The 10,250-nt window shown below is 34.1% G+C and overlaps 2 protein-coding genes across 2 annotated transcripts; both read left to right on the top strand.

The window, feature by feature from the left end:
- The first annotated feature begins 430 nt into the window (after positions 1 to 430).
- Positions 431 to 4,715, top strand: LOC126718798 (uncharacterized). The gene is made up of 5 exons (XM_050421149.1): positions 431 to 958; positions 1,073 to 2,364; positions 3,199 to 3,609; positions 3,869 to 4,098; positions 4,193 to 4,715. Exons 1-5 carry the CDS (start codon positions 864 to 866, stop codon positions 4,445 to 4,447), a joined length of 2,283 nt encoding a protein of 760 aa, XP_050277106.1. The 5' UTR covers positions 431 to 863; the 3' UTR covers positions 4,448 to 4,715.
- Positions 4,716 to 7,387: 2,672 nt separating this feature from the next.
- On the top strand, positions 7,388 to 9,994 carry LOC126718795 (60S ribosomal protein L34). Its single transcript, XM_050421147.1, has 4 exons — positions 7,388 to 7,562; positions 7,740 to 7,819; positions 9,513 to 9,622; positions 9,727 to 9,994. Exons 1-4 carry the CDS (start codon positions 7,484 to 7,486, stop codon positions 9,818 to 9,820), a joined length of 363 nt encoding a protein of 120 aa, XP_050277104.1. The 5' UTR covers positions 7,388 to 7,483; the 3' UTR covers positions 9,821 to 9,994.
- The last annotated feature ends 256 nt before the right edge of the window (positions 9,995 to 10,250 follow it).

The following is a 10,250-nucleotide window of genomic DNA, read 5'->3' as shown; positions in this document are numbered from 1 at the left end:
TCAAGAATCCTATAACCATACCTTCCTCCTCAACCACCCTTAGAAATGGTGGATGAACATTGATACAAAAACTACTCGAAATTCAATTTACAAGTAACACATGTTTTTACATTTTTTTTCATTCAGGAATCCTATGAATCACACCTTTCCTCAACGACTCCCTGAAAAGGGTCTCTTGGGTGATCCCTTAACATTGACATGCACCTAACCAAAACCACCACCGACCAAAAATCCTTCGGACAGGTAAAAAAAAAAAAAAAAAAAAAAAACAATAAATTTTAGTTTTTATTAAAATAAAAGAAAATCCTCAACGCACACAAAGTCACAAAAGCAGACAAAGTGTCCGTGTCATCTATCAATTTTGACTCTCCGTTGTCTCAGTTCTGAAACGTGTAAAAAAAACCGAAACTCTAGAAAACTGTTACACTCGGACAATCAAAGTGAACCAGAAAAAGAAAGTTTCTTTCCCACTTAATATTCCTCTTAACGTTGCTTTCTTTCTCTCTCTGCGGAATTTTCTCTATGAATCTCTTCCCCTTTAATCTCGCCAATTTGGTCTCAAACAAACAAAAAACAATGGCCTAAATTTTTTGTTCCAATTCCCTTGTTTCAACTTTCAAACTTCATTTTCTACAAGTGGAATGTCCACTATCTTATATGAACGTTGATTGAGAAATTTTCTGTGCCCATGTCACTCTCCACCTTCCTTTAACTTTGCTTAGAATTGAGGGGAATTTTTAAAAAAAAAAAAGTTTTGATCTTGATTGAAATGATGGGTACCAAAAACTTGCTTACGCTTAAAGGCCATATAGATTTGGCGGTGATATTAAACGTGTTTTGCAAATGAGTTTGTGTACTAGAAGATGGTTCAATTCATGGCTTTTATGGCTTCTGTATTGGGTTTTATCTGCAACTACTTGTTGTATGTTTTTGGATTAGTATTCAAACTCATATGCAGGTAATAAAGTTTACATTTTTATGTTCTGGGTTATTGTTTTTTTTTTTTTTTTCAAGGTTTTTACTTGTTTAAAACTGAGAGTTTTAATTTTTTTTTACTCGTTTCTTTTTACAGATCTCTGGAAAATTATTGCAAAAAGGACTATGGTTCAAGGTACTTGGATATGGAGGATTTTAGAGAGGAGGAGGATGGTGTTTGGTTAGAGAAAAGTGAGAGTGGCAATAAAGGCAATGGAGAAAGTGAAAATTCTATGTCTGCCATGGCTGCCACTAGTGCTAGTAAGTATGAGTTTATGATTGGGAAAGGTATTAGTGGCTTCGTGGAACAACCAAAAAGTATGAGCCTCAGTGTCCAAGAATTGTATCTGGGTTCAAAAGATTACACTGTTTGCAACAATACAGAAAACAAAGATATTGTAAAGGTTAATTTAGAAGAAGAGGTTGTCGGTTTAGATAAAACAGAGGACTCTGTTGAAAGCTTTGGTGTTGCAATGGTTTTAGAGAAAGCAGAGCAGAAAATGTTCACTGAACATGTGGTTTCTGAGAAGGGAGACATTGATGGCTTAGAAATAATCAGTTTGTGTAAGGAAGACTCTGTGGATGAAGTTGAATCGGTTTCAGAAGATTGCTCACTAAGGTTTGGTTCAGAACCTGAGTCAATTAGTTCAAGTGGTGAATTGTCAATGAACAAGTACATAGTTGATTCAATTGCCTATGAGTTTTTCGCCTATAGAAATGTTGATAAAGCATTGGAACCTGTAGGCCTTTTGGCCAATGTTGCTGAAAAAGTGGTAGAAGATATTGAGGAAGAAAATGAGATTATTGAGGAAGAAAGTGAGATTATTGAAGAAGAAAGTGAGATTGTTGAAGAAATTTCAAGCTGTGAAATAAGTCTTTCTGATCCTGAAGAAACTGATGCCGATGATGATTCAAATGATTCTGATGAAGAATATATAGAATTCGAACCCCATTTCAAGAATTTGAGCAGCTTGGAAGCCAAAATTTTGTCTGGTGAAGTTGTGAACAAACATGAAGAGGAAGATTTAGTCCAAGATGAGAAGGAACCCGAAAATAATTTGGAAAAAATTGAAGGAACTAACTTGGGGGAGAAACCATCCAAATCGAATTCTGATGATCAAAATGACTTGGATTACATGTGGGAGCACGAGGATGTAATAGAACAGCTGAAATTGGAACTCAGAAATGCAAGAACTGGTGGACTTCCCACTATTTTAGAAGAAGAAGAGCCAGAGTCTCCAACCATTGTTGAAGGTCTAAAGCCACTGAAGATCGATGTAAAGTTCGAGTTCAAAGATCGAATGGAAGAGATTCAAAAGGTCTACAAGAGCTATGCAGAAAAAATGCGAAAACTAGACATGTTGAATAGCCAGACCATGCATGCAATCGGTGAGTTTTTTAATTACTTATCTCTCATTTAATTTGATTTCTCATTTGTTAAAGCAGTAGTGTATGATTAAAACCAAATCTGAGGTTGCTAAACTTTGTTTGTGTTAGTGGCACGTCTGTTGACTTTCAATTTGCAGTGTTAGTGAACATATTTGTATTAGTATGCACTTTTTTAAAGGATTATACTCCAATTTCTTACCACAATATTCTGTTTTTGTTGATACTAATAGTAATAAAAAGAATTCTCTTCTATATACAGTTTCATGACATAAATTACATCTTTTTTTCCATTACTATAAACAGTTGAATATACTATTTGGTTGTACCATCTGATTCTGTTGAAGATTTTTTTCTAAAAGGATTCTTTAAGAGATTTTTTTTTTTGATGAAAGTTTCTTTAAGAGAATTGTTTTACATGGTGGGTCTCCATCATATTTAAATTTGAGCTAATTATGGGCACGTAATCCTCTGATATCTTAAATTAAGAATGGTACAACTAATGGCAATCAATATCCAAGGTGTTTATTATCATATAACCGACCTTTCCCCTTCCCTTCATTACTACCAATACTTTAAAGGCATAAGAACATCAATAATGACTTTATACCCCACTTCCATTGCTCTTGTGGTTCTAAAGGTATCCAACACAGAGTAAGCCTGAAAAGTCGTATTGGACTGATGAGACAAGTTTCATGTCAAATATTTGATTAATAAAAGTGAAAACGAATGTTTTTATTAATATTTATGATTAGTTTCCTTTCAAAACAAAAAAATCAATTTCTTTTTGTTTTTGTTTTGAATAACTTTACTGATCTGCTTTATGATCATCCATAGGATTTCTTCAGCTGAAAGACCCAGTTAAATCAAATTCAATGCTAAATTCTTCAGCCTCAGCTGCTAAGTCTCTTCCACATAACATATGGCTGCGTAAACAACGAAGGGTCACAGCTGATCCAATGCAGAAATTCACTGGAGAATTGCAAAGCAACTTGGAATTGGTTTATGTTGGACATGTTTGCCTTTCTTGGGAAATACTCCATTGGCAGTATGGGAAAGTCCAAGAACTTCAAAATTCCAATTCTCAAGGTTTTCAAAGGTATAATCAAGTTGCCGGTGAGTTTCAACTCTTTCAAGTACTCATGCATAGATTTATGGAGAACGAGCCATTTCAAGGTCCCAGAGTGCAAAACTATGTCAACAATCGATGTGTCCTTCGTAATCTTCTTCAAATTCCAGCCATCAGAGGTAATCAAAGTTATGAAGTGAACAATGACATTTCTCTAGAATTCTAAGTTGCACACTTTTTCTTGTATACCTACCATACTTAAATTTTAATTGTTAATATAGGATATTCCCTTATATAATCTATATTTAACAATAAAAGATGTAAAATTAAGATTAGGTAGGTATAGTACATTAAATATAAAAAATTGTATCTTAGAATGACCCTGTCATTTGAGCACCTTGCATCTTTTCATAAAATAATGTATATTTGCATTGCTAGATGATTGCTTTAAGGAGAAGAAGGTAAGAAGAGATGAGGAGGAAGATGCAATTTCAAGCAGCATGTTAGCAAAGATCATTGAGGATTCACTGCGGGTCTTTTGGGAATTTGTTCGTGCTGATAAAGATGAAAAGAATGTGATCCTAAATAGTCCTCACCAAAATCATATCAATCTCCAACATGCTGCAGACTTAGAGGTTTTGATGAACACTCGATCTGATCTTCAAAAGGTTTGCTTACTTAGTTTCTATATAACTAATTGTTGGGACTTCTACTTTGGTTTGTATTTCAAAATGTTAAACCTTCTAATCTCATGTCTTGCAGAAGGAGAAAAAGCTCAAGGACATACTGAGAAGTGGAAATTGCATTGTAAAAAGGTTCCAAAAACATCAGAATAATGATCAGTTGGATCATTTGCAACTCGTTGCTCAGGTTGAACTGAAATTGGTTTCAAGAGTGCTAAATATGTCAAGATTAACAAGGGACCAATTAGCATGGTGTCATGGAAAACTAGACCAAATTAACATTGTTAACAGAAAGATTCACATGGAACCTACATTTTTACTTTTTCCATGCTGAAATGGCGTGCAGTGCCACGATTTTTCTTGAACTATGTACATTCAATGTTGGTTACAGGTTTATAGCAATAGATAAAAGAAAGCAGAATGGGATTAGATTTCCTTGATAGATAAATTCTACGATACTGTATACATACAATAAATTGCTTATTTCACTAGTGAAGTTTTATAAACTTCCTTGATGGAGAAATTCTACGATACTGTATACATACAATAAATTGCTTATTTCACTAGTGAAGTTTTATAAACTATTTGGATTTTTTTTTCTATTCTTTTTGTCCCTTATATATGGATTTTGGATCAGTCTGATTCATCACTGATAACCCTTTGAAAGAGCAACGTTCCTTTGATTTTATGGGTTTTTTTTTGGTGTTAATTAATTTCTCAAAGAGTGGTAAAAGATTTTATAGGCATGACTCATGAGTCCCAAGCCCAGTTTGGCTACATGGTTCTCTGGCTACATGGTTAGATGACCAAAAAACAGTAGAACTTTAATATCTCTAGTATCATCTACAGCAGAAGCTATAGCCCAGTGGGAGTACTAGAGAGCAACAAATGGTTCCATTAAAAGAAAGAAAAAAGAAAAAACAGAAAAGTAAAACAAAAAAGAGAGAGAGCTACAAATGGGATCAACAATATTTAATGCATCCCCTTGCAAAATAATCCTAGGGAACCCCTCTCCTAGCTTTCTTATTTCTTGCGCTAACCGAAATCACCCGAATCTAGAAAGCTTTTGATTTAGATTATTTATTTATATTTTGATAAACAAGAATATCCAGATGTCTTTAAGTATCTGATTATTCTTTTGACTGTTTGTAGTCTTTTTGTTCCACACACCCCAAGTTATTTAATGGAAAAATCCTATTAGGGTGGCCCAAGATGCTTTGAGTTAGATTATGAGTCCATTCTGATAGTATCCCAGATAATTTGATAATTTGAGCTAGGGTGCATAAAATTTAAATATAGATCATTGTATCTGGATCACTGTTGCATATTGGGCACTCCATATCTTCAAATGCGAATCTCCTAGCCCAACTCAAAAGGTGTTGCACTTTCTTAATTATTGTAGTGCGTAGACCAACTTATAGGTTGGGTTCGGAATTCGGCCCATCTGTAATATTTTTTTTTTGAGAAACACCCATCTGTAATATTTAAGTACATGGACTTTTGCAAGAAAAATAAAATTTTCATAAAGTGCACATAACGTATTGGATATTCTATTTCTATACCAAGTTGAACAATAATGTTATTAGTTTTACCTTTAGAGAGAGAATTCAAAATTTTTAGATTTTAGTTGTTATTCCATGCAATCATTAAAAAATTGTTCAAAGCTCAAATTAAAAACTTAGGTAATCTAATTAGAATTATTATTTTTTGAAAAATATGAAACTTAATTTAATTATAATTATTTTGTACTAAATTGTTTCATTCAAAAAGACAAATATAGAAGGTTTGCATCACTATATAGTGTTTACAAAAATCTAAAGTTGAAAAAGGTTTTTAATGTGAGTTATTAATCAAGGTGTATTTTGAAATAGAGGTATAATTTTAATTAGTTTAAATTGATATATTTAAATAAATAAATGTTAAAATGATGATATGAAAAAATAATGTAAGCTTTCAAATACTTATGTAGGTAGACAAAGTTCGGCCTAGGTCGAGACTAGCCCAAGAGCCACAGACCCATTGTTTAGCCCACAAATATGGGGCGGAGCTAGGTTATCACATAAATGACTAGGTGACCACATTAAGACCTAAGTAGGCCGCACTTACTCGCCGAGGAAGGAAGATAATGCCTTAGGGATGTCCATCATCCGAGCACAAGATTTGATATCGAGTTCAAGTTATTAGGGAATCATTGTAGTGACAAAGTCATATGACCCATTCCCTGAGGTGGGATTGGACACACTAAAATAGTAGCCTAGACCCTAAGAGCCACCCAGATATTGCAAATGGTGGGACCAACATTCGAGTGGAATCTTCTTATCATTGCAATTCCACTAACGAAAGAGTATAAAGGCAAGAGACAGGTGAGAACTGGTGTTTAGAGCATTTTCAAGGGTGAGAAACATGAGTGAAGGAAAGATTATTAACTTGAATTTGGGAAGAAGTGATATAGCTCAGGACACCTAAGGGATACCTTGACTGTCTAAGATCCTCCTCTAGTAGTTAGACTTGTAAGAAAAAAATTACCTCACAACGGTTCTTAGCCATTGGCTACTAGCTAAAATCTTCTTGAGACTTCTTATTGTGGGCTATACTCAAAGCATTATATAAATTAATCGGGGGTTTAGGCCCAACAATTCATACATCATTGTGGCCGTACAGCCACAACTTATATTATAACATTAGAATATATATATATATATATATATATGTCATCGTTTATTTTCTTGAATAGTTTTATTATGACTAAAGTACACTTTTGGTCATTAAAGTTTATGGTTATTTTCATTTTGGTTTTTTATGTTTTATAATTTTCATTTTGGCTCCTTGTGTTCGATTCATTTTCATATTAGATTTAGATCTTTATGTTTCAAAATTTTCATTTTAACCTTTTATATTTAATTTAATTCTTTATTTGACCCCTTATGTTTCAAAATTTTCATTAATTTTTTTATATATAATATTTTAGACCCTCACAAAAGTGGATTAATAAAATTTTCACGAGTGAAACCGAAGCTATTTATAAACAATTTGATTAGATTAGTTTAGAGATAGGAGGATATGTATGAAAGATATTTTGGATAGATGGCTGAAATTTAACAAAAACAAAACGACGACGGTTTTTGTTTGCACGTGTGGAACTTTTAAAGAAAACCCATCCACGGTGTCCAGATCTAGACCGTCCTAAAACCAATCAAAGTCAAGATCTCCTCACAACCGTCCGATCTAGGGCAATAAACACTTCCGAAACCCTCAATATATCTATCTTCCTCTTTCTCTCTCTCAACAATTCCAAAGCCTCCCTCTCTAATCCCCCAAAACCCTAAGAGAGAGAGAGAGAGAGAGAGAGAGAGCTCAGAGCTTCGCAAAAATGGTGCAGCGTCTCACATACCGCAAGCGGCACAGCTACGCCACCAAATCCAATCAACACCGCGTCGTCAAAACCCCTGGTAAAAACCCATTTTAACTCTAATATGTGTTCAATTTTATTGGGTTATGAATTTTTTATTTTTTATTTTTTTTGAATATAATGATTGTAGTGTGTATATGTGAAAGATTTGGTTTTTGGGTTTGTTTTTGTTTTTTCTGATTGGTTTTATTGTTGTTATGATTTTGGTGTGTATTAGGAGGGAAGCTAGTGTACCAGACCACAAAGAAGAGGGCAAGTGGACCCAAGTGTCCTGTAACTGGCAAGAGGATCCAAGGGGTATGTTGTTTTTTGTTTTAGTTTTTCAATTTTGGGTATTGGGTTTTCTTTAATATGTAGAGATCTGAGCCTGTGTTGTGGCTTTAATGATGTGATTGAATGTGTGGAAATAGTTGGAAATGTTGAGTTTTTGAGAGGAATCTGATTGGTGTTATTGATAATTATTGGTAAATATAAAAAAATTATTGAGACCCAGTTGATTTTTTGTTGTCAATTAGTGTTTATGAGCATTGTTGAGTGGATTTGGAGATGGTTAAGTAGGAATGGTTAAGTTATTTGTGAGGAAACAGTAGTGGATTGGAGTGATTGGGAATGGGAATGGGAATGGGAATGGTATTTCTTTTATTAATTTTGTTTTGATGAATGTAGGGTATAAGATAGATCTAATGGCAAAGAACATTAATTGATATTGTTGTGGAGTCGGGTTTATAACTGATACTGATATTTTGGGTATTTGAGTAGAATTGGTCTCTCTTGCGGTGATTTTGGCAAATGGGGTTTTTGATATTACCATGTGTTTATAAACATTGTATTTGCTATTGTTGTTGAACATTAAGCGGTTACAAAGTGGTGTGAGCACTTTTGCATGACCATATTTACTCAGTTTTATACCGGGTGTGGATTGGTGGCTGAAATTTTCAGCAATTCTAGCCACTGTAAGTTACAAGGAAATTGTAGCTCAAGTGCATGGATGTTGAGATATCTCTGTTATGCTCATCTGATTGGGGCAAATTGCTTTTGGTTTGATTTGCTATGCTATTGTCATTAATTCAACTAATAACTGAACATGGATTGAGATGCTAAATGAACTAAAACTTAATAGGATTCTGCTAATGACTAATGAGTGCCTTATGCACGTCTTTCTGTGTATTCTTGTCCATTTTATAGATCCACAATAATTTTTTTAAAGAGATGTGCTTTAGGCACTCATTAGCGAGACCCTGTTAGGTTTTAGTTCATTTAGAATCTCAATCCATTTTCAGTTATTAGTTGAGTTAATGGCAATAGCATAGCTCGACAAAGCAAAAGCAAGTTGCCTATCATGGTTTCAGTTTTCTTGTTCCTTTTATCTTTGGCCGTGAGACTGACAGATTTAGTCAACTTTGTCATTTGTTTTAGTATGGCTGATCAACTCTAGGTCAAATGGTGCCTACCGCCCTTGCAAGAGGAAAGTGGTGGATGAGGTTATGGTTTCAAGGGAAACTGTATGTGCTAGTTGCCTATGATAAATGTGTGTGTGGCACCTGATGACGATGATGATGATTCATGTTGAGATATACCTTGTGCTTGGGTCCATGGTAGTTCAAGGATTTTGTAGTGATAATTAAAAAACCCAATAGATGAAAATTATGGTTCAATTGTATGTTCAATGACAATTTAGTGAATTATTTTTATGAGTTTACTCTTCACGATTCTACTAGAGCTGTGTTTTAAATTGTTGCAGTAGCTGTTTACATCTTTCTCTTTCCTGAATATAAGATTTTTTTAGATGTTAGATTGATTTTCATAGTCAGAAAAGCTTGTAGCTTGATTGTTGATAATATCCATTGAGTTTTGTTTTATTCAAAATTATGATGGATATTGTATTATTGTTATTTGCACAATTGTGGCTATAATGTGTGATATTTTTTCTACTCCCATCTAAATTATTTTTACACTTTCAGCTATAATACAATTTTGGCTGTGTTTGCAGATTCCTCATTTGAGACCTGCTGAATATAAGAGGTCTAGGTTACCTAGGAATCGGAGGACTGTTAACAGGGCTTATGGTGGAGTACTCTCTGGAAGTGCTGTCAGGGAAAGGTTTGTTCTTGTTAGACCCTAGTATTATCAGTTTTTTCTCCTTGAATTTTTTGTTTTCATGTGCTTGGGGAAAGTATTCTAAAGTGGTTCTAATTTTTTGTTAGGATCATTCGTGCCTTTTTGGTGGAAGAGCAAAAAATTGTGAAAAAGGTCTTGAAGATTCAGAAGACCAAGGAAAAGCAAGCCTCAAAGAGTTAAGTTCAAGATCTTAGCGAGCTTCTAGCAGCTTTAGTGTAATTTTGGCTATTGCAGCGCGTGGAGAAACATGGAAAGTAATTTGAGGTTTTCTGATTTGGTTCCGTCTTTTGTTTTGGTTTGAACCATGTATTTGTTGACAAATCCATTATGCTAAGATTTTGCTTGTTTCTATAATTTGTCTCTTGGTAAATATATTGTTGTTGCTATGTGATGTCTTTTTAGCTTTCTATTGCAAGCATTTTTTTAAAGAAAGTCTGGCTCAGATGCTTCATAGGCATTGATTTGCCATTTACAGTTAATGTTTTTCGATCACCTCTGCCTGATGTTTTCCAATATATGATGCCCCAACCCTAACTCCCAAATGCTCTCTCCGCCCACTCAAACGTTTGTTTATTTTATGTTGCCAATTTTCAATGAGTTGTGCATGGTT

This window comes from Quercus robur, chromosome 3, assembly GCF_932294415.1.
Source record: "Quercus robur chromosome 3, dhQueRobu3.1, whole genome shotgun sequence".
In the NCBI taxonomy this organism is placed as follows: Eukaryota; Viridiplantae; Streptophyta; class Magnoliopsida; order Fagales; family Fagaceae; genus Quercus; species Quercus robur.
The sequence above is the reverse complement of the archived record's forward strand: the minus strand, read 5'-3'. Positions and strand labels throughout refer to the sequence as shown.

Excerpts from the sequence above, each read along its gene's own strand:
- LOC126718798 (XM_050421149.1), top strand. The coding sequence starts at position 864 with ATGGTTCAATTCATGGCTTTTATGGCTTCTGTATTGGGTTTTATCTGC. Across the intron at positions 2,365-3,198 it reads CCAGACCATGCATGCAATCG|GATTTCTTCAGCTGAAAGAC; the intron begins GTGAGTTTTTTA and ends GATCATCCATAG. Across the intron at positions 3,610-3,868 it reads TCAAATTCCAGCCATCAGAG|ATGATTGCTTTAAGGAGAAG; the intron begins GTAATCAAAGTT and ends TTGCATTGCTAG.
- LOC126718795 (XM_050421147.1), top strand. The coding sequence starts at position 7,484 with ATGGTGCAGCGTCTCACATACCGCAAGCGGCACAGCTACGCCACCAAA. Across the intron at positions 7,563-7,739 it reads CCGCGTCGTCAAAACCCCTG|GAGGGAAGCTAGTGTACCAG; the intron begins GTAAAAACCCAT and ends GGTGTGTATTAG. Across the intron at positions 7,820-9,512 it reads CTGGCAAGAGGATCCAAGGG|ATTCCTCATTTGAGACCTGC; the intron begins GTATGTTGTTTT and ends CTGTGTTTGCAG.